Source organism: Accipiter gentilis, chromosome 7, assembly GCF_929443795.1.
Source record: "Accipiter gentilis chromosome 7, bAccGen1.1, whole genome shotgun sequence".
Lineage (NCBI taxonomy): Eukaryota > Metazoa > Chordata > Aves > Accipitriformes > Accipitridae > Astur > Astur gentilis.
In genome coordinates this window covers 18,260,558-18,286,163 of record NC_064886.1, presented here as the reverse complement: position 1 = coordinate 18,286,163, position 25,606 = coordinate 18,260,558, and the positions used below count along the sequence as shown (strand labels likewise).

The 25,606-nt window shown below is 55.2% G+C and overlaps 1 protein-coding gene across 17 annotated transcripts in view; it reads left to right on the top strand.

The window, feature by feature from the left end:
- Positions 1-25,290, top strand: part of NCOR2 (nuclear receptor corepressor 2) — a 257,821-nt gene extending 232,531 nt beyond the window's left edge. For 8 of the 17 annotated variants that reach the window (XM_049804498.1, XM_049804497.1, XM_049804495.1 and 5 more), the window contains 19 exons: positions 3,243-3,395; positions 3,796-3,882; positions 4,341-4,618; positions 5,428-5,791; positions 7,853-8,080; positions 8,193-8,438; positions 9,118-9,267; positions 9,715-9,855; positions 9,967-10,129; positions 10,690-11,237; positions 13,450-13,593; positions 13,767-13,915; positions 14,254-14,447; positions 16,209-16,358; positions 16,668-16,813; positions 18,070-18,123; positions 20,999-21,226; positions 22,933-23,112; positions 23,230-25,290. In XM_049804498.1, coding sequence (XP_049660455.1) covers positions 3,243-3,395; positions 3,796-3,882; positions 4,341-4,618; positions 5,428-5,791; positions 7,853-8,080; positions 8,193-8,438; positions 9,118-9,267; positions 9,715-9,855; positions 9,967-10,129; positions 10,690-11,237; positions 13,450-13,593; positions 13,767-13,915; positions 14,254-14,447; positions 16,209-16,358; positions 16,668-16,813; positions 18,070-18,123; positions 20,999-21,226; positions 22,933-23,112; positions 23,230-23,405 — 3,779 coding nt within the window. In that variant the 3' untranslated portion in view covers positions 23,406-25,290. The remainder of the gene's footprint in view (positions 1-3,242; positions 3,396-3,795; positions 3,883-4,340; positions 4,619-5,427; positions 5,792-7,852; positions 8,081-8,192; positions 8,439-9,117; positions 9,268-9,714; positions 9,856-9,966; positions 10,130-10,689; positions 11,238-13,449; positions 13,594-13,766; positions 13,916-14,253; positions 14,448-16,208; positions 16,359-16,667; positions 16,814-18,069; positions 18,124-20,998; positions 21,227-22,932; positions 23,113-23,229) is intronic. The other 9 variants (XM_049804507.1, XM_049804506.1, XM_049804500.1 and 6 more) reach the window with 4 other exon arrangements.
- Positions 25,291-25,606: the final 316 nt, after the last annotated feature.

Here is a 25,606-nt window from a genome sequence, read left to right as displayed (position 1 = left end):
AGCACCGTGCCTCAGTATCTTGTGAGCTTTGCTACAGCATCTGTAGGTATTGGAGGGGGTGAAGCCATTCCTGCAAGGAGCCTGTCCGGAGGGTGCATTGGCCTGTTGCTGGCTGCTGTCGCCTGGAGGTGCTGGGGACCCTGAGGGCCATGCCCGGAGCCCCGTCTGGGGTGAGAAGCTGCCCCCAGCACAGACGGTGTCACTTGTTAACCGGGCTGACCCTGCCCGGCTGGCGAGCAGTGCAAAAAGAGTACAGCGAAGCAAAGCCAGGCGAGCAGCTGGGCTGCTCCCAAGGGGGCTCTGGAGAGACCCGAAAGCCATGTCAGAGCTCGCACCCCCGCTGCACGATAACGCGCTTCCTCAGTAAATGCCGACGGTGCCTCGCTGCGTTAGCGGTATCAGCAGGCAGTCACCAGCTGCTCCTGCCTCCTCTGCGCCTGCTCATCCGATCGCAGCACTGGCCATCAAAGCTGCTCTGTAAGTCCCGGTGGCTCCCATTAGAGATAAGCAGATGTTCCTCTCCAGTGAAGCTGGAAACAACTCCTCCATGCTCGCCTTTCGCCATGCGCTGGGCCGGGCATCTCTGGCGTGGAGCCGGGCTCCTCCTCGCCCGCAGCTGGGGTTGGGAAGAGCCAAGTTACAGACATCACAGCCCCGCGTCCTCTTGAGGTAAAATACTGGTGTGTGCTCTGACCTGCACGGGGACTGCAGTCCTCATGTGTCACCTCTGTTCTCAGTTGAGTTTGGAGGTGACTAAGGAGCTCTGCCCTGGGGCAGAGCATCCCTTTTAGTCTGCCTGGCAGCCCGAGTCCTGTAGTTAGTCATGTAGGCAGAGGGCATGCAGCAGAAGTCCCCTTCCTCCTGCCCACAAGTGTAGGCAGCTGGTTTCATCGCAGGCTGGTTGTTTCATCTGGGGCCGGAGGCAGAGAGTTTAGGTCAGGCCACAGGGGACAACTCGCAAGCTTCAGCTGATGCCACCTCTGTGTGTGCCCTGGGACCACAGGGACCTTTCAGGACAGGGCTCTGTGCCGTGCCTCTCGCCTGCCGTGTGGAAACCAACTTGTCCCATGCCTGCCCACATTCGCTGTCAACTCTCGCCCAGATAAGTGTCACCATGGGAGACTCGTGTCTGGGTGCCCTTTGGGACAGTTGGCAGGGCTCAGACCAGGGAGGACGCAGGAAGCATTTCAGGACTTGTTTGTGCAAGAAGCTATTTTAATCTCCTTTTCCCGGGCTTGGAGTCGAATGAGGTTGATCTCAAAAATGGTGCCACCAAGGGAGAGATGGGGAAGGCTCCCGGCAGCGAGGGCTACCGGTGCCCAGAGCTGGGATCCCACTCTGGGCAGCGGAGACCTGCAGACCAGACCCTTCCCCATTGCACGCACTCATCGCTGTCAGCCCAGCTCCCTGGCTCCAGCCTGAGCCCATCACGTCTCGCCCTACCCCCCGTGGACATGGATGAGGAATTAATTCCTTCCTCTCCACAGCAGCCTTTTACATGCTTGATAGCATTTATCGCATCCTGAGTAATCTTGTCTGCTTCTGCAGCCTAGCCAGCCCTGCTGCCTCTCTCCTTCCCCCCGTACAGCCCGGCGAGGCTTCACAGCCTGGAACGGAAGAGTTAAAAAAAAAAATTAAATAAGAAAACTGAAATTATTGGTGATTATGAATTTTGGCAAGCAGGAAAAAAATTGCAAATTCTTTAGTGTCATGAGGGTGCTTAAAATAAAAGAGCTGTAATGAGACGAGATCCTGTAGCATGTGCGAGCTGAATTGTGCTAGATTGGTTATTCTCATTCTGCATATGATTGCTGATGGCTTCTGCAAGGCAAGGGACGTGGGTTTGGAGTGATTTTCTTTCTGTTTGGTCTCTCTTCTCCCTCGGGCCCTCCCCCTGCTTCCCAGCGGTACAAAGGGTGCCCGGGACCACGTCCCCTTCTGCAGAAGGGCTGTTGGCAACAGATGTGCCTTGATGACAGGGTGCAGGCACATCGCCCCGCATCTGCCGCAAGGTGCTTGGCTGATTCTGAACATCACCCCCAGATTTCTCCTGTCAAATGAGTCTGAAGTGAAGGCTCAGGGACAGATCCCCCTCTTGTTTCCCCATATACAGCCCCAAACACTTTCTGGATTGAGTGGGTGCTGATTGTGGAAACCAGTAGTGGGTGTGAAGTTGTAATAATCCCATTTTATTAATTACTGGTTTTGCTGAGGAGGACTTTTGTTCTCTATTGTCCATGATGGAATGAATGTTTTTAACTTCTCCCCCATTTTCTCTAATTGTATAACCACCTTCTGTGCCCGTGAAGAGGAGGATCAGGGCACTGGCAATCCTTGGCAGGGATGGCCAGGCCACGGACGATGGGCAGAGGCGTTTATCTCTCCAAGCCAACATCCCTGCTCAGAGCTCATTACATAAACACGAAGCATTCGGCTGGCTCAGAAGCTGCCTGCTAAATTCACAGCTCGCCGCACATGATGGATGCCCATCACCCAGGGTGGGCACGATGCTGCCTGGCACGGGTAGGGCTGTGCTTGCAGAGGGGTGGGGGCTGTAGCTCAGGACAGTTGTCCACTGTTCATTTGCAGAAGAGTCTGCTCCAGGTTCAGATGAGGATGTAGTTGGTGGTCTCCCATCATGTTAGTCCTCGCTCCATCAGCCCTGCGTGGGTCTTTTCGCCGTCTCTCCCAGTTCTTTTGCGCGCTCACCGCTGTTTCAAAGGAATCATTCTCAGCTTTGCCTCTCCCCACTTTGCCTTGATTTTCTCACCCAGGGAGTGTCTCGGCAAATGTTAAGGCTGGCCAAGATCCCAAACAGTAGGTGTCTAGCAAAAATCAAAACAAACGGGAAGAAAAATAAAAATCCCCAGACCCACAGGGCCAAGTTCAGTGGAACCGCAGCTGCTCACACCAGCGCCACGCTGGCTCCGGGCTGTCCCGCTGCCTACATGATGGCCCCCACTGGGGAGGGAGGGAGGGAGCGGGACACGACAGGGCAGATGTTCCTACCCAAGCGGGAGGCACAGATCTGGAGTCTGAGGCAGGCAGGGAGGGGAGAAAACACCAGCTGAATTTCTTGGAAGCCAACCTCATGCGATGTTTCTGGCATTGCTGAGTGGTGGCTGATGCTGGGATGGGATCTGACCTTTCAGCAACGCACGCAAACAGCAGTAAACACCCTCCCTTGGCCGGTGCTGACTTTCCATGTTCCTGATGGTGGTTGTCGGTGTTCCCTTCCCCAGGTGGAGTTGCTGCTTCTCAGTGTCCCAAAGAAGACAGCAGGAGCACAGGAGCTTCGCATGAGACCACAGGAACCAAGCGGACCTACGATATGATGGAGGGGAGGATCAGCCGAGGATTATCAGCCCGTGATACCTTATCTGCCAGCATCGAAGGTGGGTCTAAGTGAAACCTTTCACCCATGCTTTGTTAGTATTGACCCGCAGAGACCCCCATCTTGTCTCTTGTCTACATGATGGACCTTCTCATGCCCGTGTTTTGGCAGTGGTTAGCTGGTACCCTGCAGCACATCCCAACAGAACAGCAACTGACCAGTGTGGGAAAACAAGGGACACAAACGGCCCCATTTGCCTTTGGTTTCTGTCCAGTCCCAGACTAGCTTCAGGACTAAAAAAAAAAAAAGGAAGCACGTTTTAAAAAAAGACAAATTAAGTAATTTAGAAATTGCTGATGTTTTTCCTTGTTGTCTGAGGAGTCCCTGGTAGCACTGTCGTGTACTCATTGTAAGTGAATTCCTGTGTCACAACCCAGTTTTCCCCCTTGGATCTGTTCTAGGTCTCATGGGTCGAGCGATCCCTCCAGACCGACACAGTCCCCATAACCTAAAGGAGCAGCATCACATACGGGGCTCAATTACACAAGGTAAACCTTCCAAGCAGAAGATGGCCATGGCCAGAGGTAACGTGGGGAATTATCTCACATGCATGGCACCTTGTTGTTGTCAGGCTAGGGCAGAAGGAAATAAGGATGGACACATCAAGGTCCAGCTGCAGATCTCTGCAGCCTCGGCTATGTGCTCAGAGAGATTTTCAGTCTTGCTCAGCTTCTACCAACCTAAGCTCTCACCAAAGTCGGGTAGAATTTTCAGTGACTCGCATGAAGGCAGGTTGAAGCTAGTGCAAAATGGGTCCAGAAATTGGTGGCAGATGTGAGGTGGTCCAGCTGCATTAGTGATATAGCTGCTCTGTGTACTCAGTTGGGTACCAGTTACATGCATTAACTAGAGACCCCCTTGAACTGAGTATCCACCCGGGGACTGGGAGTCCAGTGTCTGGCTTGGGAATCATCCTCTGCATCCATCATCTGCTTGGGGGTTGCAGGAATACCTCGGTCCTACGTGGAGGCCCATGAGGACTACCTCAGAAGAGAAGCCAAACAGCTCAAGAGGGAAAACACTCCACCGAGGGACTTATCTGATGCCTACAAGGTCAGGTCTCACGAGGGCCTTACTCCTCTGAAAATGAAACCAGCCCATGAAGGCCTAGTGGCCACGGTGAAAGAAGCGGGAAGATCAATCCATGAAATTCCCCGGGAGGAGCTGAGGCGGACACCAGACATCTCTCTGACAAGACCTCTGAAGGAAGGCTCCATCACACAGGTGAGCATGGGGTAAATAGCAGATGAGATTGGTCCTACTCAGGCTGCTGTCCTTGCACAGACCCTGGGAACCATTCCCAAGGTAAAAGGGGAGCAGAGAGGGCTTCAGGTTGCAAACACATCACTGGTTAGAATTGAGGCTCTGCTTGGGTACAGGTTGCCCTTCTCCATCCTTTGATGGGGCCCCTTCCAACACAAACTGTTCTATGATCTTTCCCAGTGGATAAATACAAAACCTAGGGAAGGGAGCTCAGCACCCCCTGGCACATAAAGAAAGTGATGTTCCATCCACATGTGTACATCGAAGGGGACGCATTTGGCTCTTGTTCAAGGCCAGAGTCAACTCGGTGCCCTCGGCAGTTTTGTCTCTGGGTGCACATAATCTTGGTCTCCTCCCTTTATGGGCAAGTGTCAACCCAGCAAGGCCAGTAGTTAGGATGAAATGTGGCATGCTGTCTCCTGTTGGGCTCCAAATATTTAGAGGGTTCCCATGGCACCTCATAGTCCTACCTCATTTCACAGTGTGTGTAGGAGAGAGGCGTGATGGGCACAGCCAGCCTTCGGCAGTGACTCATCATCATCTTGTTGGAGCACAACAAGACATGCAAGATGGGCACTCCACCCTGCCCTGCACCACGCAGAGCTATTATCTCTGCTTTGCCGATGGCTATTGCCATTTGACCAAGTAAACTGGTGTACTGACCCACTGAACAAGGAAGCATGAGTCCCGTTGAAACTTGGTGGGATGCGGTCGCTGCATCCCCTTCTGCTCTACACCCCTTTGACGTCTTCTCTGCCTTCTGTCCCCAGGGTACCCCACTGAAGTATGACAGCGGCTCTTCCTCCTCGAGTACCAAAAAGCATGACGTGCGGTCCATCATTGGCAGTCCCGGCAGGACTTTTCACTCTGTGCACTCGCTGGACGTCATCCAAGATCCGAGGAATCTGGAAAGAGCTTATGAAGAAAGCCTGAAAAACAGGCCAAGCCCAGTGACAAACTCGGGTGGCTCCATTGCCAGAGGGGCTCCTGTGATAGTACCTGAGCCGGGCAAGCCCCACCAAAGTGCCCTCACCTACGAGGACCACCAGGCAGGACACAGCACGGCATTCGGCAGCCACTTGCACAGAGGGTCTCCGGTCTCCACGCGGGAGTCCACGCCACGGCAGCACGAAGGTACTTGGCAAATCTTTTTTTTGATGCTAAGGTTCCTGGCAAGCTGAGCGGGCAAGGTGCGTGGGAGGTGGCTGCTGACCCCACCTGCCCAAGCCATTCCCAGCAGGTGCCTGTTGAACCCGTTCTCCCCAGCACCCCGCGCCCACTCTTGCCTGCGGCCGCTGCTGACTCACAGCACTGGGTAGCTGCCAGGGACGTCTGGGGCTCAGCTCCCTTCCTGGGGGTGCTCACACAGTTGCAGCTAGGGCACCCCACGTCTGCACCGGGGTAACCAAAGGGAGACCTCGACCGTGGCCAGTGAACCTGGTGGTGATTTGAAAACGTCTTCTCTGTCCCGGCACTGGCCCAGGGCGCCCTTGTTTCTAAAGGCAGGCAGGAAAGCAGTGCTTGGTGCACCAGGTGGGGGGATCTTTTCAGCAGTCTGGTGTGTGTTTGCCTACCTCATGTGTTTATGCCTCATCCATCACCTGGGCACCCCACCTCCAGGAACATCTAATCCCTTCTGAGCCTGTGGATCCGGGCAGCATGTCTGCCTGTGCCTGCTGGCATCAGTTGTCTCCTGCCCCCAGAGCCAGACCTGGGGCTCTGGGGGAGCAGGCCTGTGGCTGGGCTGGGCTCAGTGTTCTGGTGAGACACGCTCAGATCCAGAGGTCAAAAAACCCTCTTGCTTCATGGCATGTTTGTGGGCAGGTTCGGTGCTGAAGCCAGTCCCTAAGGTACCTTGTCCCACCAAGCCTGCTAGCTACGGGTAACTGCTTCGTGTTCTTTTGCATCTTCCGCCTGCAAATCCTTGTCCTAACCCAAGAGTCTTGTGATTTGGGGGCGTGCAGCACAGGACATCACCGTCTGCCAAAAACCGAGGCTGGGATGCGCCTCCCCAGCGAGGAGTGGGAGATGGGGCTGTGCAGTGCTGAGCTCCTCCAAAAAGCCTCCCCCATGACTTGCTGCCAGCTGGGCTAGCTCCAGCTCTCTGTGGTCGGTGTGTCCTGTTGCCGCAGCCCCTGCTGTCTTCCTGGTTAGGTCAATCATTTTGGGGGAAGCCTTCAGATGTTGGTGGCTCTTTGAGACTGGCACATACGGTGAGCACAGCGCAGGGCAGGCAGCACCTGGGCAGTGGGGAGGAATCCCAAGGGAAAAATCAATGTTCCTGCAAAGCGCCAGTGGGAAGGTGGATTTTGTGTGTCTGGAGCTCACAGGATTTTGGGGTGCAGAGGATCTGTAGAAGGAGTCCCCATGGTGTGGGTCAGAGTTGGAAGGCACCTTTCCCTGAGTTGCCTGAGCTTTCCTTCTGCCCCAACAAGAGGTTTGATTTATTAGCAGCCACGATGAGACACCAAGCTTCGTGAAAGCAGGAGGAGCGGCGCTTCATGTGTCCCATGTTGCAGCCCCAGTTGTTTTAAAGTTGGCAACGATGGGGCTGGATCCATCTGTGTGTGTGCGAGGGGGTTGCTCCTTGCTGCCCGGGCAGCATTTGGTGTGGCTCTGTGTCAGCCACTGTCCCCAGCCTGCTGTTAGAGATGCAGTAGCTGGTGATGCTTATCCTAGGTTGGGCAAGAAGTGCCACAAATGCCCAGCTCAGGTTGGGAGAACCGAGAGAAGTCCCTGACATGATCCAACCTCCCCTCCGTGTGCTGAGAAAGAGCTTAGGGCTCCAGAGGGTGGCAGATGCTCAAACACCCTGAACTGTGTTTCATCACCAGTGCCGGGAGTTCCAGGGTCCCCGGCTCTGCCCAGCAGCGGTGACGTCCTCTTGCTGAGGAGCGTGGTAGCAAGACTCCACCGCCAGCTGCTTGCGCGGGCCAGGATGAACTCACAGACCACCTGGTGTGGATGTGCTGGGGTGAAGGGATGGTTTGGGACAGGCTTCTCCTCCCGGGTGCAACAAGGGCTTGGCTCGCCTCGGCCTTGGTGGCGTAACGGGGCAGGGAGGAGGGAAAGGTCCCTCGAGTTCAGGGTAGCTGTGAGCATCCCTGGGGGACATGCTTGGCCGCAGGCATCCCTCGGGGACGCAGCTTGGCCGCAGCACTCAGTCTCTGACTCATTTCCTTCTGCTCACTGCAGGGAGCATCACTGCCGGGAAGCCGGTGTCCCAGGACAGAAAGATCACCCCCACATCAAGAGAGCTCACCAACTCCAAGTCTCCGCACGCTCCCGTGGCTGACCACCACCACCCCATCTCCCCGTACGAGCACCTGCTCCGTGGTGTGAGCGGGGTTGACCTGTACCGAGGGCACATCCCGTTGGCTTTCGACCCTGCCGCCATCCCAAGGGGAATCCAACTGGAAGCAGGTACCTTCGGCAAGGGCACGGTCTGTTTGGGATTGGTTTTTCCCTTGTTATTTTCCGAAGGCTGAGGTCTCTGGGGAAAGCCACTTCACATCTGCATCCTTTTCTCTCCCAGCTGCTGCTTACTACCTGCCAAGGCACCTGGCTCCAAGCCCCACGTACCCCCATCTCTACCCCCCGTACCTCATTCGGGGCTACCCAGACACAGCTGCCATGGAGAACCGACAGACCATCATCAACGACTACATCACATCCCAGCAGATGCACCACAACGCCGCAGCCACGGCCATGGCGCAGCGGGCAGACATGCTGCGTGGCTTGTCACCCCGGGAACCCTCCCTCGCCCTCAACTATGCAGCAGGTCCTCCCGGAACGGCACTATCCAGGGGTTTGGGGGCATATTGGGAGAAGGAGGCTGGGTCAGGCCAGCACTGCCACCTCCAGCTCTGGGGCCAAGGTCCAAGCCAGCAGCACGGCGCAACCCAGCAGTGTGGGAACTTGGCTGGTTAGCGTGGGGGACAGCTGAGGGGGAATTTGATGCTCTTTTTGCCATCTTGAGTTACTTGAGGCTCCTTATGTCCAGCACTGGTTTTGGGTCATGGGAGCACTTCCCAGCCTGGACCTGCTGGCCTTTGGAGATTAAAACACACTCCCAGAAGGATATCTGTCTTTCTGCAAAAAGCAGAGCGTGCTGGCGAGTGTGTGGGATGCAGTGCTCCTGCCCCTCCACAGGCAGAGCAGCATTGGTCTCCGGCTGCGGGGAGCTGCAGCTGATGCCGTCTGCAGCCCCCTCGCTCAGCAAGGATAGATCTCAGCATTTTCCTCCCTGTTATTGCCAGGAGCAGGACATGTTATTTGCCTGCAAAAGGGTCCCCTCCCCTGACAGTCAGCTCCTGGGGGCCATGTGTGCACTGGCACCTCGTGCGCTGTGCCAGAGCAACAGGACGGGTCGACCCTCCCCAGCATCACTCCCTGTTCCAGCACAGCCAAGCTGCAGCGGCTCAGTATCGTCCTGACAGTCCTCTTGCTTCTCTCTCCAGGCATCATCGACCTGTCTCAAGTGCCACACCTGCCCGTCCTTGTGCCCCCTACCCCCGGCACCTCCGCCACCACTATGGACCGCATCACCTACATCCCCGGGCCCCCCCAGACCTTTGGCAGCAGGCACAGCAGCTCCCCGCTCTCCCCAGGTAATGCTGCAGGTTGCTCTTCCCATGGGAAAGCGGTTGGGCAGGGCTCCCTTAACCAATTCAGGGCCATGAGCTCAGCATGCTAGGGCAGATGGGGGGAGCCCAAATTCATTCTTACGCAGGGACCAGCCCACTGGTTCCCTTAAACCAGCTTCTCTGATACTGCTTGTTGGGGACTTCCTTGCTTTTACACCTTCTTCCCCAAAGTGGCAGCTGGCAAGCAGCTTTGTGGAACAACATACCCTTGAGACAGCACCAGCACAGCTACTGTGTGTTTTGCCCAGGTTTTGTCGCACTGGTTGCCCCTGTCTGTCCTGCTCCTGTTGACCTTGGATGTAGCCGTTCCTTACCTGCTCTGCAGACACAGCAATGTGAAAAGCAGGCGGTGTTCCCCAGGGAAAATCACTCTGTCTGCAGCCCTTTCACTGCCTTTCGGTTCGGTTTCAGGAGGCCCTACGCACATGACCAAACAGTCGGGATCATCAGTGTCCGAGAGGGAACGAGAGCGGGAGCGGGAACGGGAGCGTGAGCGTGAAAAATCCATCCTAGCATCAACCACGGTGGAGCATGCACCCATCTGGAGACCAGGTAGGCTGCGGATGAGCCTGGCACCACATATTGGGGCCCGTGCTGGGTGGAGGTAGGGTTGGGGCTATAAAACAAGGAGCTAAAGAAGCCCTTCTTTGTATTTTCCCCCAGGTACAGAGCAGTCCAGCAGCCGTTCGTCCTCGCACTCTCACAGCCACCAGCACTCTCCTGTCTCGCCCCGCACCCACGAGACCATCCAGCAGCGCCCCAGCGTGCTCCACAACACGAGCATGAAGATCATCTCCTCAGAGACCCCCACCCCTTCCGTCCTGCGGTACGTCCCCCTGCCACAGTTCTTGCCACTTGCCTGGACCCCTGCACCGGCATGACCGTGACGGTTAATTAATGAGCATCACATGGGGCACCTCTGAGATGGAGCAAGGGTTGTTTCGGCCTTCAGTCTCAGCAGGAGCAGGACTGGGGCTTACAGGGAAGTTGTGATGGGGAGAGGTAGATTTTGGTGCCCACTTCCTTTGCTTTTCCTGGTGGCTTTTACTACTACCAGGAAAGAAAGCAGGCGTGTCCCTATGCCCAAATGCAGGTATCACTTCTCTTACTGAAAGTTGCCTGGTGGTGGAGTTAGGAAGGTCTCTGGGACCTGTCCATGGGTTTTATTGTCTCCAGTTGATGCATCCAAGCCACAGCCAATACCCATGGCCAGTTACTGTCTGGAGGCTCCATCCGAGCCCTCCTTACCTGCACGGGCCAACCCTACGCTCAAGAGCCCTGCGAGGACCTCGGCCAGGCAGCACTGAACACTGGGGCTCTGGTAACAGCACTCCCCTTTCTCCACATGCTTCTCTCATCTTTGCCTCATCTTCATTTGCCTTCCAGATCCTCCTCCACCACTACCACGTCACCGATCCGCTCCGCTGCCTTCCCCTCGGCCTCCACCCTGCGCTCCTCCATCAGCACGGTGGACGGCTACGTGGCCCCGATGGACCCGGCTGTCCTGCAGAAAGAGGCCTCGAGGGCACGGGAAGCCAAGGCAGAACGACCCCAGACTGACAACAACGTCTTCACCTCAAAGCTGCCCAGTGGGGCCAACCTTGAACAGTCGCCTTCACCCATTAAAGCCATGGAGTCGAGACCTTTACCTGCCTCCGGACCTGGTTCTTCTCATCACTATAGCAGAGGACAGGGGAAAAGCCAGCAGCACCATCACCCTCTGGACCAGCAGCACGCAGCCTCGGGCCCCGAGCAGCACAGTAGAGAAAAGAATCAAAGTAAACCCTTTTCAATGCAGGAACAGGAGCTCCGAGCACTCGGTAAGACCACCACGACAGCGGCCAACTTCATAGATGTGATTATCATGCGCCAAATGTCTTGCGATAAGGGGCAGCGAGAAAGAGGCTCGCTAAGTAACGACTCCACTAGTGATGGTAAGAAATTGGAGGGGAGAGGTGAGAGAACTGTGGCCTGAAACCCATTTTATTTCATTATTTCTTATTTTTAGTTGCACATTTTGGCTATTGGCTTCATCAGGTCCCTGAGTGTGCTTGTCCCTCTGCTTCCTGGTCATTGTGTTATTCCAGACTTTTTTATTTGTGTGTTTTAAGGATCTTCCCTTCTCCCACACTCTTTTAGTTTTTCCCTTTGCCAAGTCCTGTTTTGCAAACGTTGTTCAGTTCCTGGTATTGCTTTTTACAGACAATAGCAATTTGCTAATTCTGATTTCCCCATCATTAGACATTCCCAGGCAGTCTGTAAGGAACAGTTGTGGGTAATAAATCAAAGGAGCGAAGTGGAGAACCAGGAGTGTGAGCTGCTGGCCGTCAGACACGCACCTACCTGCTCATGGTTGTACCTCTGAGCATGCAGGATCTCAGGGGGCTTTGTGGGCTGCTGCGTGATGCCGCTCAGACAGGCTCCCTTCACTTAGGGTGACCTCACTCAGGGTCCCGGTGCTGGATGCTGCACAAGAGGGCAACGTGGACATCGCTGTCAAGGGATCCCTCAGCCCAGCTGTGTTCGGCAGCCATTTCCAGAGCAGACCACAGGAACCACCTAGCAGCAACCTTGTGTAGCATACAAAAGCGCTGGGATAAGTTTCTCCAGAAGAAAGTGCAGGGAGGGAGTGGGATTCAAGTTATGGGTCATTCTTGATGGGGCCAGCCTTCACCCAGAGCATTCATCCAGGCTCCCACCAGCGTGCAGAAGCAACAGGCAGCCCGTGGGGATTTGATGGGACCCCATCTTCAAGCTGAAGCATCTCCCTTGGCCATCAGCACTGCACGTTGCTACCCAGCTCCCCTTCTGTAATCCAAGGGTGAAAGGACACGGCAGCATGGCCAGAGAGGAGAGCTGCTCTCACTGGTGCATCCTGACCCACCCATCCCACCACTTGGTCACGTCTGGTCCCAGCCCCTTCTAGCAGCGTGCTACAGGGCCAATGATGCGCCTCTGGCCGCGGCGCGCTGCCTGGCTGAGCTTTTCCTCTGCCTTTTTCCCTGGCACCAGTGTTTCCTCCAGCCACGTGTTGTTGTGCTGCAGAGAGGGGGCAGCTTTTCTATGGCCATGAGCTTACAGAAAGGAGCTGGTGTTCCTCAGGACTTAACTGTTGGTTAGGGATCTTTACAGAGCAGGATACTTCATCTTGGGTGGATCCAAATTGTGCTCCCCTCGGTGCTGGCATGCATGGGGTGATGGGGGATGCTGCATCCCTGTCCCCAGCACAGGGAGGTTCTCCATGGGGGTCCTCCCCTTCCTGTGCCCTGGGTACATGCGAGGTCAGTATGTCCGTGCCTGGGCACCGGGGACCCTCCAGCAGTGCTGTGGGTCGCCTGCCAGATTTGCCTGCATTTTCTAGGAATTGAGCGTTAGGAGGGTAAAGGTCTGTGGAGGCAAAAGTCCTGAACATTACCAAACGTGCTTAGCTGGCAAGAGGCAGCGTGTGCCTCCTCTGGGACTCCTCTGTCCTCCGCTGCTGGTCTGTGGAAGCATAACCTGTCCGTGCCTCAGTTTCCCCTCTCTGTTGAAAGGTGATGGTGATCCCTCATTCCAGCTCTGCCTGTTTTGATACAGTTTGAGTCTATGCAGAGGCCTTAAAAGGCAGAGAATGGTCAAGGAGCCTTTTTGCTCCTGCAGTGTGTGAGTCTGCTGTCTCTGGAGCAGGATCTGGAGTCTGTAGGGTCTTGCACCCAATTTTCAAGTCCCTGCTCTTGACCGTGCTGGGCTTGGGGCTTTGCTTTGTAAAGCACTTGGAGACCTCTTGTGCAGCCACCTCCACGCCTGCAGAGCATTGCTTTTCCTCCTGGCATAGTGGGGGTTTTATTTTTCTGTTTCAGTAGGTGGGGGAAAGGCGGGGAACAAGTTGTGAAGCTGCAGGGGTTGAATATGGTTCCTGACTCCCATGCTGTCACTGCAAGGTGCTGAGTGTCCAGCTCTGCAGGACTGAGACATCACCTCTTCACATTACAACAACTGGACATCAAAGTTGGCTCTGGGGGTCCCTGCAATGTGACCTGCCAGGTCTTCCCTCATCTTTTTTTCCCCCCCCTTTGCTGAACGTGTGACTCTGCCCGCAAGCGACGGTTGCCACAGCACTAGGGAAAAGCCAAGCAAGCTGATTTTAACTCCCTTCTGTTTCCTCAGGCTTTCACGGAGGCTACAGCCCTGAGCGGATAGAAGCAGTGAGTCCTGTGAGCTCACCCAGCCTGTCCCATGAGAAAGGGGCCAAGCTGCTGCAGGATGCAGAGAAGGGGCACGGGGAGCATGACCTGAGGCAGAAACAGCAAGGTGAGGGCAGGGGCTGGCAGGGCCAGCCTGTGCAGGAGAACCCGAGCTGGCGTGGGGGGCTTCGTCAGCCAGGTCTCGCTCGCCGTGCCCCAGTACCGTGCTGGGATGGCATTCAAGGACGGGAACACAGGCATCATCTCACACCTGCTCTCTTCTTTGTGGCCCCCCCCCAGGCTCGCTGAAGGCCTCGGCTCCCGACACAGCCCACCTGCAGCACCTCCGGCAGCCCGACGGCCCCCAGTCCCAGTGCCAGCCTCTGCAGTCCAGCCAGAGCATCAAGGGCATGAACCAGCGGGTGGTCACGCTGGCCCAGCACATCAGTGTAATTAAACTCATTCTTGCCTTCCCGCTGGGACTCCTGGGAGGAGGGAAGAGCTGATACAAAACATGTCTGGTGGGGAAGGGCTGGGAGTGATGCTAGAGAGCTCAGCACCTCTGGTTGGGGGCTGGAGAGAGAAGAGCGCTTCAGGCATGTTCAGCCTGGGTGTTTGTGTCCCCAGTAAGCCCACCAAGAGAGCTGCTGCAGGCAGGAGGCAGAAGCTAGATCCCCATGGGGACAAACCAGCCTGATTCCCTCCTGCTTGCCCTGCCTTAGTTGAGCCCAGCAAAGCAAGAAGTAGAAAACAACTCTATTTCTGACTCAGGGCTTTATCCTTCTAGGAGGTCATCACGCAGGACTACACACGCCATCACCCACAGCAGCTCAACTCCCACATCCAGACCCCAGTGTACTCCTTCCCTGGGGCCGCATGCCCCGTGCTGGACCTGCGCCGCACCCCCAGTGAGGCGTATCTGCAGCAGCAGGAGCACGCAGCAACCTCCAGGATCTCCCCGCAGAACGAAGGAGGCAAAAGGTGAGGTCTGAGAGTCCAACCAAAGCTGGCGTGGGGTGGTTTCTGCCCACCCACTGTGCCAGTCTTGAGTTCAGACAGACCAGGGCTACCCAGGGTGAGGAGCCGGGCAGGTGCCTTCGCTACCTGGCACCCCAGTAAGGAGGTTCATAGGGCAAGCTGGAATTTGGCGCTGCTGAGTTTATGTTCCCCAGCTTGGTGCTTGCGTGGATTGCTTGCTTACACAGCCCAGAGGGTAAAACTGCTTTCTGATCTGGGTGCTTTCCCCCGTGGTGGTGCCTCTTGCTATCCCTGTTGTCCTAGAGGTGCTCTCTAGACCCCCTTGGAGTACATGCATGATCCCCTTCCTGATCTGGCTGGTGTCACAGAATAGTTTAGGTGGGAAGGGACCTCTTGAGATCATCCAGCCCAACGCCCTGCTCTCAAGCAGGGTTAGTGGGAGCAGGTTGTCCTGGATCATGGCCAGTTGGGTTTTGATTATCTCCACTGATGGAGACTTCAATACCTCTCTGGCCAACCTGTACCAGCATTTGAACACCCTCACAGTAAAAAAGTGTTTTCTTGTGTTGCGATGGAATTTCATGTGTTATGGTTTGTGCCCGTTGCCTCTTGTCCTGTCACTGTCCTCAGTCCTTGGCAGGTCATGGCACAGTGACCTTTCAGACCACAGATGGTTCCAAAAAACCCAAAGCAATGTATTTTCCATTGGTTCAAAGTTAATTTTATCTTCATCTTTCTCAGTGAATCAGAAGCTTGTTAGACACATGTGCCCTGTCAGCTGCAACTATCCATGTCAGACACTACCTGTATTTCTTTCAAAGTCACTTTCCAATCCTTGTGCTGGTACCAGCACAAGGCAGGTCTGATTGCTGTTGTATGGAATTAAAAAATGGGAATTGTGAGAACAGTGTCTGTCTTGCCACCCAAACACCAACAGAAACCCAGATGCATCCAGGAAAGAGTGGTGTCTCCAAACTGGTGGTCCCCTGTCAGTAAATGTGATTATTCTTCCCAGCTCTCTCTGGTGCTAGAGTTGGCTTTATAACATTAGGGGAGAGAGCCCAGCCCTGGCCACCCAGTGATGAAGAAAACTGGGGGGAAAAAAGAGAAACCACAGAAAGAACAAAGACGTAAATTCCCAGAACTCGCCGTGAGAAATTCCTCACGGGCTCGAGCCTGGCCGTCTCCCAGGCGCTGGCCACAGGCAGGCATCAGGGGGCTGTTGGTCCTCTCCGGGCTGCCCCAGTGCCGGACTCGTAGCCCGCAGCCAGCAACCCCCTGCATGGCCCCAGACAAGGTGGACAGGAGGTGGCGGGTGCTGCCACCCACTGTGTTCACAAATATGATGGAGAATCAAAAGCCATGTCCCCAGAGGGTTAACGTCGCAGCCCTCCACAGGGATCGTGTCCCTGCCAGCCAGGGACACTTGGGCTGAGCCAGCAAGTCCCAGGACTGGTCCCGCTGTCCCTCCTGGGCAGCTGTATTTGGGGCGGCTGCCGGCTGGCCCGCTGCCTGGAAATCTGGGCCACGTCTCGGCTCAGTCCTGCTCTGCACGCCTGCGGTGCAGAAAAATGCCCAAGCTGCACTCTTTCTCCGGCTTGCGTTAAAAGGGACCGTAAGCCCACAGGGGTGTGGAAGGTTTGGCTTTTTTCCCTGCTGTAGGAAAGCTATTTTAGTCCTTCTCCCCCTCCCGACCCCAAGCTGCTGTGCAGAGACAGAGGATGTTGCAATAAAACGATTGCATCTCCCCATCGCTCTCCGCAGGTCCCCGGAGCAGAGCAAAGCCTCGGCCGGGAGTGGGTCGGACAACTGTATCGAGCCGGTCTCTCCACCAGACGGCGTGGGAGAATCGGAGCACGCCAAGAGCGCCACGTACCCGATCCTGTACCGCGAGGGCGAGCAGATAGACCAGAGGTAACACCGAGGGAGGGGATGGTGGAGACAGCCTGGGGATGTTCCCCTTATCCCCATGCTCGCCCTGGCCCAGGCTGCTTTTCTTGCAGCCGAAAGCAATGTCACATCCCAGGTTGCTGTCCGTTCGTAGGGGCTTTTCAACACCATGTGGTACATTTATGGTAGGGATAGGGAGAAAGGTTGGAGATCCCAAATATCTCAGGACCCCCCAGGCTGATTCTGAGAAGTTACGCAAAGAGAACAGTCTCTCTAGGTAGGACTTTGTGAATTAGACGTTGCAGAGGTTTCCGATGGTCTTTTGCTTTGCAGGATGGGGTCCAAGTCCCCAGGAAACAACACTCAGCCTCCAGCTTTCTTCAGCAAGCTGACTGAGAGCAACTCTGCCATGGTGAAGTCCAAGAAACAGGAGATCATCAAGAAACTCAGCACGACCAACAAAAATGAGACGGAGTATAGTAAGGACATCTGGGGAGGCAAATGTGGGGCACCGAGGGGAAAAAAAAGCCTTGAGGACACATGAAGCAAAGGAGATTTGGGAATGGGTGCTGCTGTGTTAAGGGTTGGGAGCTCCCAACCAGCTCCCTCTGCATCGTGCCGTGGTTTGTTGGGAAGCGCAAGTTGAAAATGCTTCCTGGGATGAGCTGTGCTGGTGCCAGCAGTGGCTGTGTGCCTCTGGGGAGGCGACCGGAGGCTTCCCAGCCCCACGTCTCCTTGCTCTGGGGCTGTCAATCTCACCCACGCCAGATAACCACAATAGGAAGGAAATAATGAGCTGAGCACGGAGGAGGCTTAAGAGCAATTGATGTTTTAATGAACGGCCAGCCAAGCTGAATCCTTCCTCCTTGAGATGCATCTCCCCCCAGCGTTACTTTAAGCCCTACGTCAATATTGGCATAGCTCTGTAAAACTAACCAGACTGGCTTATATTAGAAATTCAGCCCGTTCATTCATTAACCGCTAATAGAGTAGATAGGATCATAATTTAATTTAGCCCAGCATTATACAGTCAATACTAATTCAATTTGAATCCATCTTACAACAGCTGCATCGGATAAGAGGGACCAAGCTGTCTCGTCTCCTGGATGGTGTTACCATGAGCCAACAGTATTGTTATGCCCCTTTAGGGACATGAGGCTGAACCCCATGACCTTCCACACTTTCCCTTATCAAGGGAAAATATATAGAAATAGGAAACGCCTCTTATTTGATGAGAATTTCTGTTATTCTAAGGAAAGCAATATCCAAGTCAAACAGCTCAGCTAAGAGGGAAAATATTGGTTTAACATTTCTTCTCCTGCTCCTCGCCCTCCCCACTGCCCAGACCTGCTCCCTGGGTGTGGGGATTTGAACCTTCGGAAGTCCCATAGGCAGGAGAGAGGGTTTGACTTCATGGAGCTTATAATCCGAAGGGCTGGAGGGAGGGAGGTCAGCTCCGAGCATGAAGACATCGCCCCGGCTCTCTGGGCTCTGCTTTTCTGCCCTTTCCCAGCTGGCAAGGCATGCCCGCTGTGGATTTCCCAAAGGCAATTACTCCTGGTCCCAGCCAGCACCCGCAAACCCACCCCAGTGCCTGGGGGAGGTGGGGTGCTGTCAGGCTGGGTGCCATGACAGGGACACGGGGATCTTGTCGTGGGTGGCACAGCAAGTCCCTCCCTACTGCCAGCCTGCAAATGCTGCTCTCATACTGAAGAGCTTCTTTGTTTTTCTCCAGATGTTGGGCAGCCTGGGACAGAGATTTTCAATATGCCGGCGATTACCGGAGCAGGTAACACTCCCATATACCTGTACCATACCTCATTCCCTACAGGGCTCACAGCCACAGAGAGCAGGAGACTCGGGAGATTTAAGCAACTCCTTTTTTCCTTTTGCCGTAAGACCGAGCGTAACAGCTGCTGTGAGGCTGAAGCCTTGGGACACACCGTAACTCCCTCCTGTTGAGTTGGAGACAGTGCAGTGTAATTCCTTGGAAAGCTGGGCAGAGTTTGAGGAGAAGTTAAAAGTTAAGCAAGGGTTGGCCATCTGATGCCAACGGAAGGTCACACTATAGCAAGGTGGACCTCGTGCTCAGGAAAGAGCACCCTGCTCTTGGTGGGACCTTGTGGTCACCCATGGATGGGTAGGAGGGCAACAGCAAAAGGGAATGTGAGGGTGGGAAGCAGGTTCTGCGCCACCGTGGGCTGGACAGGCTGCAGGAGCCAGTCGCAAAAGCAAACTGGGGTGAGAGGAGCACCCCGTAGCCTTGAACTGTGTGTGTTGGGCAAACTGGCGATGGCTGAGGACCAAGAGGAGGTGTTATCTGGGAGATGGAGAGGTGCTCAGGCACAGGGGTGCCGGCAGCATGCTCAGTCCTCCAAGTGCTTAAAGCGTGGGTTGACTTCGGTTTCTCAGGAGCTGGGAGGAAACGTTCAGCTGGTGGCTGGATCCGGCCATGGTGGTGCAGCCGGTGCCACACAGAAGGGCGTTGTGGGCAGGACCGCTTGGAGCTCTGCTGCTGTGCAGAGGGGGGAGCTCCCGGCGGGTCAAGGGTTTCAGGCTGATCACCCGGTTCTGGAGGAACAGTTTTGGTGGTGGTATCTGAGTCCTGCCTCAGGCAGCCATGGTGGGCTTTAGCGAGTCCCCAGCCCCAACCAGCATTAACCTGCCAGCCTGCCTAACTGGGGGTTCGCTGGCTAACACCTGGGGCTGTATCCCAGCCCCCAAAGAGCCCCCCTTCTCTCAGGGCCTAAGGGTGCTGGGAAGGGCTAACGATGGTCCCCCAGACACCAGTGGAGATGTATTTGCTGTGCTGAGCCTGAGGACCACCGGGCAGCACCTGAAATGGTGATCTGGGAGCTTCCCCAGGGGCACTGCACCCTCCCCAGCTCTGCTGGGCCCACAGCTTCCACCCAGCTGGGAAGGGAGGAGAGGAACAGCTTAAGGAAGGGATTTTGTCAAAGGGGGGCAGAAAGCAGCCCTGCGGAGTCAGGTGGCCGGTATGGGCTTCCCCGGCACAGGACAGAGACCAGCCCGAGGGAGAAAGACGGCGTGAAGGCCGTTGAGCTGTTGCCACCTGCGGCAGCAGCGTCCAGGTGGGCTCGCAAATGAATGAAACGAATCCCCATTGAGGAGTATTAATTGATACTTAATTGATTAAGTATTAATGCTCTCCTATAGCAGGAATGCCCTCAGTTTGTTAGTTTTAAGTAGGAGGAATGGCAGCTTTCCCACAACCAAGCGAAGGAGGTGCTGTGGGCAAGGACTTTGTGCAGTATGAGGGCCAGGCACAGCCATCAGTGGTGTAAGACCACTCGCCGGTGTGAACGTGCTTGGGAGAAGGAGCCAGCTCATGTCGGCAGCTGGGACCCAAGGGTCCACAGCAGACAAAATCTGGGGGGATGAGTCCCAACCTTCTAAGAGCATCCCCTGGTCAAAGCCGCTCCTGCTGTGCTGGAGGGAGGCGTAAAGGCAAAGCATAGGGAGCTGAGGGCCAGGGTCTGGCCAGAGGGGACCAGGAGAGACCCTGTCTGTTTACAGGAAGACAAGCGAACCCAGGATCCGTCCCTTTCTGAGCAGAGGGGCAGCAATCCCAGCGCAAACACCCCCAGGATGGGGTGACCCGGGGAGGTTGGGAGGGGGCTTGCCAGTGGGGCTTCCCTCGCCGGCCTGCTATTTTTATGTCTGTATTTTGCCCTTGCTTGTTCCCTGTAACTGCCACACTGGGAATGACGGTGGCGTGGCTGAGCCTAGTGCCCTCTGGTCCCTGTGCGGTGCTGCACCATAACTGCATGGCTTGAGACTCACAACCACGCGGACACACCATTTCGCCTCTGCATCCTGTCCCGTAGCCGCGGCTCAGCCCGGGAGGGGGCCCTGGTCCACAGTGGGCACCCGGCCTGGGGGGGGGGGAGGAAGGGAGCGGGCTGGGGCAGTGGGCAGGGGGCTTGCAAAGAGCATGAGGAGGGACAAAAGGACTCTCCCCTCTCCCCAGCATAGCCCGACCCCACACATGCAGCTCCGCAGGCCCCGTGCCCTTGTCTGGGGGCTGCCTGCGTGCCGGGGCCAAATCTGGGCACCTCTTTCCAATCAAGTGTTTTTGTGGGGTGCCCCCTCTTCCTTCCCCGATTCTTCCTCCATGGCAAACTGCCCTGGCCTCCAAATTCCTGGCACACCAATTTTTGATCTGTGTGTGCATCCATATGAACCCCACATCCAGATGACTCTCCTCCTGCTCCCATGCCGAGCCTGGCTGTGTTGGGAGCACAGCCCCTGTGTCCCTGTCCCCCCCCTTCTTGCAGTCGCTCCCCGGGGCTCAGCGACAACCCCTTATCCCTGCCATCCTCCAAGCCCTTGGCCCCAGGGAACCCTGCCTGCCTGCAGCACCCCAGAAACCCAAATCCCAGAGTAAGTCCCATCCCATCCCACCACCAGCCCCTGCCAAGCCCTGGGGCGGGATGGAGCGGGGAGGAGGAGGACGGGTGCATCGCAGCGCTTTAAAGAACAACATGACAAAGTTTGTTGCTTTGCGAGAATGTGCTGACTGTTTGTTTCTTCCCTTCTCCCTTGTCTCCTTTCTCCCCCTTTCCCATCCCCCCCATCTTTCTTCTCATTTGGCTCCCCCCCATCTCCCGTCCCCTCTCTCCTCCCCCTCCCGTATCTCCCAGGGCTAATCAGTTGTAGGAGCCAGTCGGTCCAAGAGAATTCCAGTACCAACATGGGGTTGGAGGCAATAATTAGGAAAGCCCTAATGGGTAAATATGACGAGCAGTGGGAAGAGCGCTCACCTCTCAGTGCCAATGCTTTTAACTCTCTGAATGCCAGTGCAAGCCTGCCCGCTGCTATGCCCATAACTCCTGCTGATGGACGAAACGAGGACGTGCGCTCCTTGCCAGGTCTGCAGCCCTCTCCACCTTCGCTCTCTCTGTGTTATTAATTCTCAGCCTTTATTTTTCCCCTTTTGTGGGTGGATTTATTCCCCCAACCCAACCCTGCCCCATTTTTGTTCATTTTGGTTTTCTTTTCTCCCCTCCCTCCCCCAGCTTCAAGCTTTGTGAATCCGCTGATTAATCCTGGTCTTGTTTGATGTTAATTTAATAGTCTCAGAAGGTGCTGTTGCTTTCTCTAAACCACTGACTGTGTGCCTTTCCCCATTTGTTGGTTTTTAATATCTCCTTTTCCTTTTCCTTTTTTTATTTTTATTTATTTATTTATTTATTTTTTACACAATGGAAAGGTTTATGGGGGGGAGAAAAAATCCACACCCAAAAGACTGAAGCCATAAACCTAAACAGCCACCCCAAACTGTCTATAAACCTCAGGCAGCGTCACTGCTCCCAAAATAAGGGAAGGAGCCTGTCCCTCCCCACCCTGGGCTCAGGGTGTTGGGTCAGGCTCTGGCCTGGGACAGAGGGTTGGATGGGACCTGGGGGTGCCTGGAGCAAGAGGGAGAGCTTAAGGGAGCTCAAGTGGGAGATGGGGGACAACTTCAGAGAACAGGGCTGGGGCTGAGCTGCCCCATGGGCCCCAGCAGGGCTTGCAAAGCCGGCTGGGTGCCACGATGGGGTCTGCCCGGCTTCGGGGGAGGCCTGAGCAGAGCCAGGAGGGTTGTTCTGCGGATCTCCAGTTAAGGAAGAGAGGAGGGGGACCAGGGACGGATGGGGGAGAGCGTTTGTCCCCCGCGTGCCCGCAAAGGGCAGATAGCCTCTTGCAAGCACCCTGCGCAGAGCACGGCGGCTGTGCCGGGGGTCCCCTTGGCAATCTGGGCGCAGAACCCCCTAAGCTGAGGAGCAGGGCCCTGGGGGCACACGTTGCGCCTTCCTCCGGCTCAGCTCGGACCCGGCGCTCTTCAGCTTGTTGCAGAAAAGCTTTTCTGGCTCCTGCATGAAACCAGCAGCTTCTTCCAGCCACGCTTCCCCACGCCCAGCAGAGGCTGCCTGGGCAGGCGGGGTGGGATGCAGAGCCCATCCATCCCTCCCCCTTTTGGGAGCTCCCCCCAGTTTAGCCGGGTTAACCTACATGGCAGAGGCCATTTTGGCTTTAAACCATTTAAAAACTGGCTGAATATCACCAGGGATTTTGCTGTAAGAACAGATTAAAGACCATCCTGGCCATGTATACCACGGGAATGGGGAATGTGCTCAGGGCTCCAGCACCCACGTAGGTCCCGGGGCGTCCCTGCCAACTGGCCGCGCCGCGGCACGTGGAGCTCCTGTGCCACGACCCGTGTTTGTGGGCTGAGCCATGAGCCGGCTTGGGAGCAGACCCTGCACAGAAACAGCCCAGCCAAAGCCACGTGGATGCTCCTGCCCCAGATCCGCTCCACAGGACGGTTCATAGCATCAACCCACAAAGCGGAGAGCGGCACAGGAGGAATCAGAAACCTCCTCGAGCCACCGCAGCCACCTGCCCGCCCGCCCGGCTGCGGAGAGCTCGCCCCATCACCCTTCCCCGCCGTGGTGCCAGCGGCACACGGGGTGAGCTTTTCTCCCGCCACGAGCTATTTTTCCAAGCTCTTAAAAGGGAAGCCCTGGGTACCCGCACCCCCTCCCCGAGCCCCATCACAACGAGCCGGGTGACGAGCAGGCTCTTCTCGTTGCAGGAGGAGGGGGGAAGCCAAAGATCGCTGCCAGACCCAACAGCCGCAAGGCCAAGTCCCCGGCGCCGGGTCTGTCCTCGGGCGAGCGGCCGCCCTCCGTCTCCTCGGTGCACTCGGAGGGGGACTGCAACCGGAGGACACCACTCACCAACCGCGTCTGGGAGGACAGGCCATCGTCCGCAGGTAGGGCTCGGCGGGGACGTGTCCCCAAAGGGGCCGTGCCACCCTCGCCGGCAGGGCTGCAGGGGGGCAGCCACCCTGGCCCTGGCGTTGACTCTCTGCTCCCTCCTCCCCTCGCAGGTTCGACACCGTTCCCTTACAACCCGCTCACCATGCGGCTCCCCAGCGGGGTGGTGACGGCAGCCCCCGCCGCCCCCCTGCCGCAGGGGACCCCCGGCAGCCAGCACCACGCCTGGGACGAGGAGCCCAAGCCCCTGCTCTGCTCCCAGTACGAAACCCTTTCGGACAGTGAATGAAGCCAACCAGGGGCAGGGAGACGGCGACCAAACCCAGGGCGTGGGGAGCGAGTGGGACACCCGGGGCAAGTGCCCACCGCCCCGGCCCCGCTGGCTCTCACGAGCGAAGATGCAGGAGCAGAGTTATTTTATTTTTTCCTTTTCCTTTTTTTTTTTTTTTTCCCTTCCATTCCCAACCAGCCAATTTGGGGGGTTGGGGGGTGTTAAATTTTTGTTGGTTTTTTTTTCTTTCTCAACATCTGGAAATTTCTGCATCCTATTCAGTCTGAAAAAAAAGAAAAGAAAAAAGCCTTAACAAGACAAAACCCAAGGAACCCATCTTCGATCTTGGCAGCCTTGCTGGGTGGTGACCCCTGCGCTCAAGAGGGACTATATGAGCAGCCACGTGCCCGAAGCGCGCACGTCCCGGGGCCGCGCACGCTCGGACACTCTGCCGGCACGCTCCCGCGGAGTCAAGTGAGGGGCTGTGGGATGCTCCCCTGCATCCCACCCATGGGGCTGTGCCGCAGAAATGCAAAACCTTGAGTGGGTTAAAGAAAAAAAAAAAGTTTAAGAAGTGAAATAGGATGGAACGCCCTGGTTTGGTTCCCCCCGAGCTGATCTGAGGGCTGGTTGCCCATCATACCCACGTTGCAAGACGTATCAGCTCCGCAGCGGTCTCGAACGTGGTTGGGATGAGCGGGCAGGGGAGGGAGTGAAGAGCTATTTCTTAAAAAAAAAAAAAAAAAAAAAAAAAAAAAAAAAAAAAAATCCTGGTCCCTTCGGTGGAAGCGATCCCGGGCTTAAATCGGAGCGGGCAGGGATGTCCCGGGGCTGGCTTGTGCGCTGCCCGTGGAGGGGCTCGGTTGCTTTAAGTGCATTGTTTTCTGAATGGTGAGAAAAGGCAATTGTAAATTGTATTGGTCTACAGGGTATATTTTTGATACCTTCAGTGAATTATGTCAATATTTTACGCAAGGAAGGACTTAAACAAAACACAGTATTACATGCTGTAAAAGAGGTTCTGTTCTTACATGCAGGCTTTGATGCATTTGTCCATTGTGTGGAAGGGTTTAAAAAAAAAGACAGAAGGTAACAATGATCCATCAAAGCTATTTGTAAGGCAGGAGAATGTATGAACTTAGTTTAAAAAAACAAAAAACAAAATCTTGCCATGGTTGTAGGGCCCCCCATTACACACACCTTTGCTGACTCAGCAGAAATCGTTTGCTGGTTGTAGATGTTGATTCTCCAGAGCCCTCCGAGCTGGCCAGGTGCAGGGGCAGAGCGGGCAGGAGGCTGGCGTGGCAGGGAGTTCACAGGAAACGTTAAAAAAAAAAAAAAAAAAAAAAAAAAAAAAAAAAAAGGAAAAAAATGTTTTTATTGTATTTTTGTGATACACACGAATGCTCTACTTTACATTATTTTTTTCATTCCATGATGTTGGCTCATATCTGCAGTTACATGGTTAAAGAACAAAATATTAGACTTTTTTTCATTCACTTCTGCTTTCTCGCTCTGGGGGAAAAAAATGGCAAAAAAAAAAAATGTATTAAATGCTTTGCATTCTATACGCTAGAGGAACCCAGAGCACGGCACAGACTTTCTGCCTCTCCGGCTGCTGGGTGGGCAGCCAGCCCCCGCAGCCTCCCGGCAGCCCTCGCATCCAATGCGCGGGTCCAGCGGTGAGGCCAGCGCCGTCACCTTCCCGATGGATCTTTCTTTTCCCCCCTGCAACGTTCCTAGGTTGATTCTGATTTCAAAGGAAGAGAATGATGGTGTTTGTTGTTTGTTTGGGGTTTGTTTTTTTTTTTTTGTTGGGTTTTTTTTGTTTTTTACAATGTACAGGTTTTTAATGTTCATCAATGTTTGTGTCTTTTCTGTTGTGCTTTTTTTTTTTTTTTTTTTTTTTTAAGAAAAAAAAACCTGAGACAATGCACAAGCAATGTGGAAGTCTTTCCGTTCCCAGGTTATTGCTGCTGGTGTCTCCGTGGCTCTGAGATGTGAAAACTAACAGAGCTGATATCTGGGCGTAATGCTATTAAAGTGTTGCAGATTTTGCTGGGGGAAAAAAAAAAAAAAAAATCCAAATCCAACCCATCTTCAAAGCCGCCTCCTTAACCTATTTGGAAAAAAATAGAAAAAAAAAAAAAAAAAAACCCACAACAAAGAATAAAGTTCCCACTTGGCACAGTAGCAATACTGTGTGCTGCTTTGGTGTC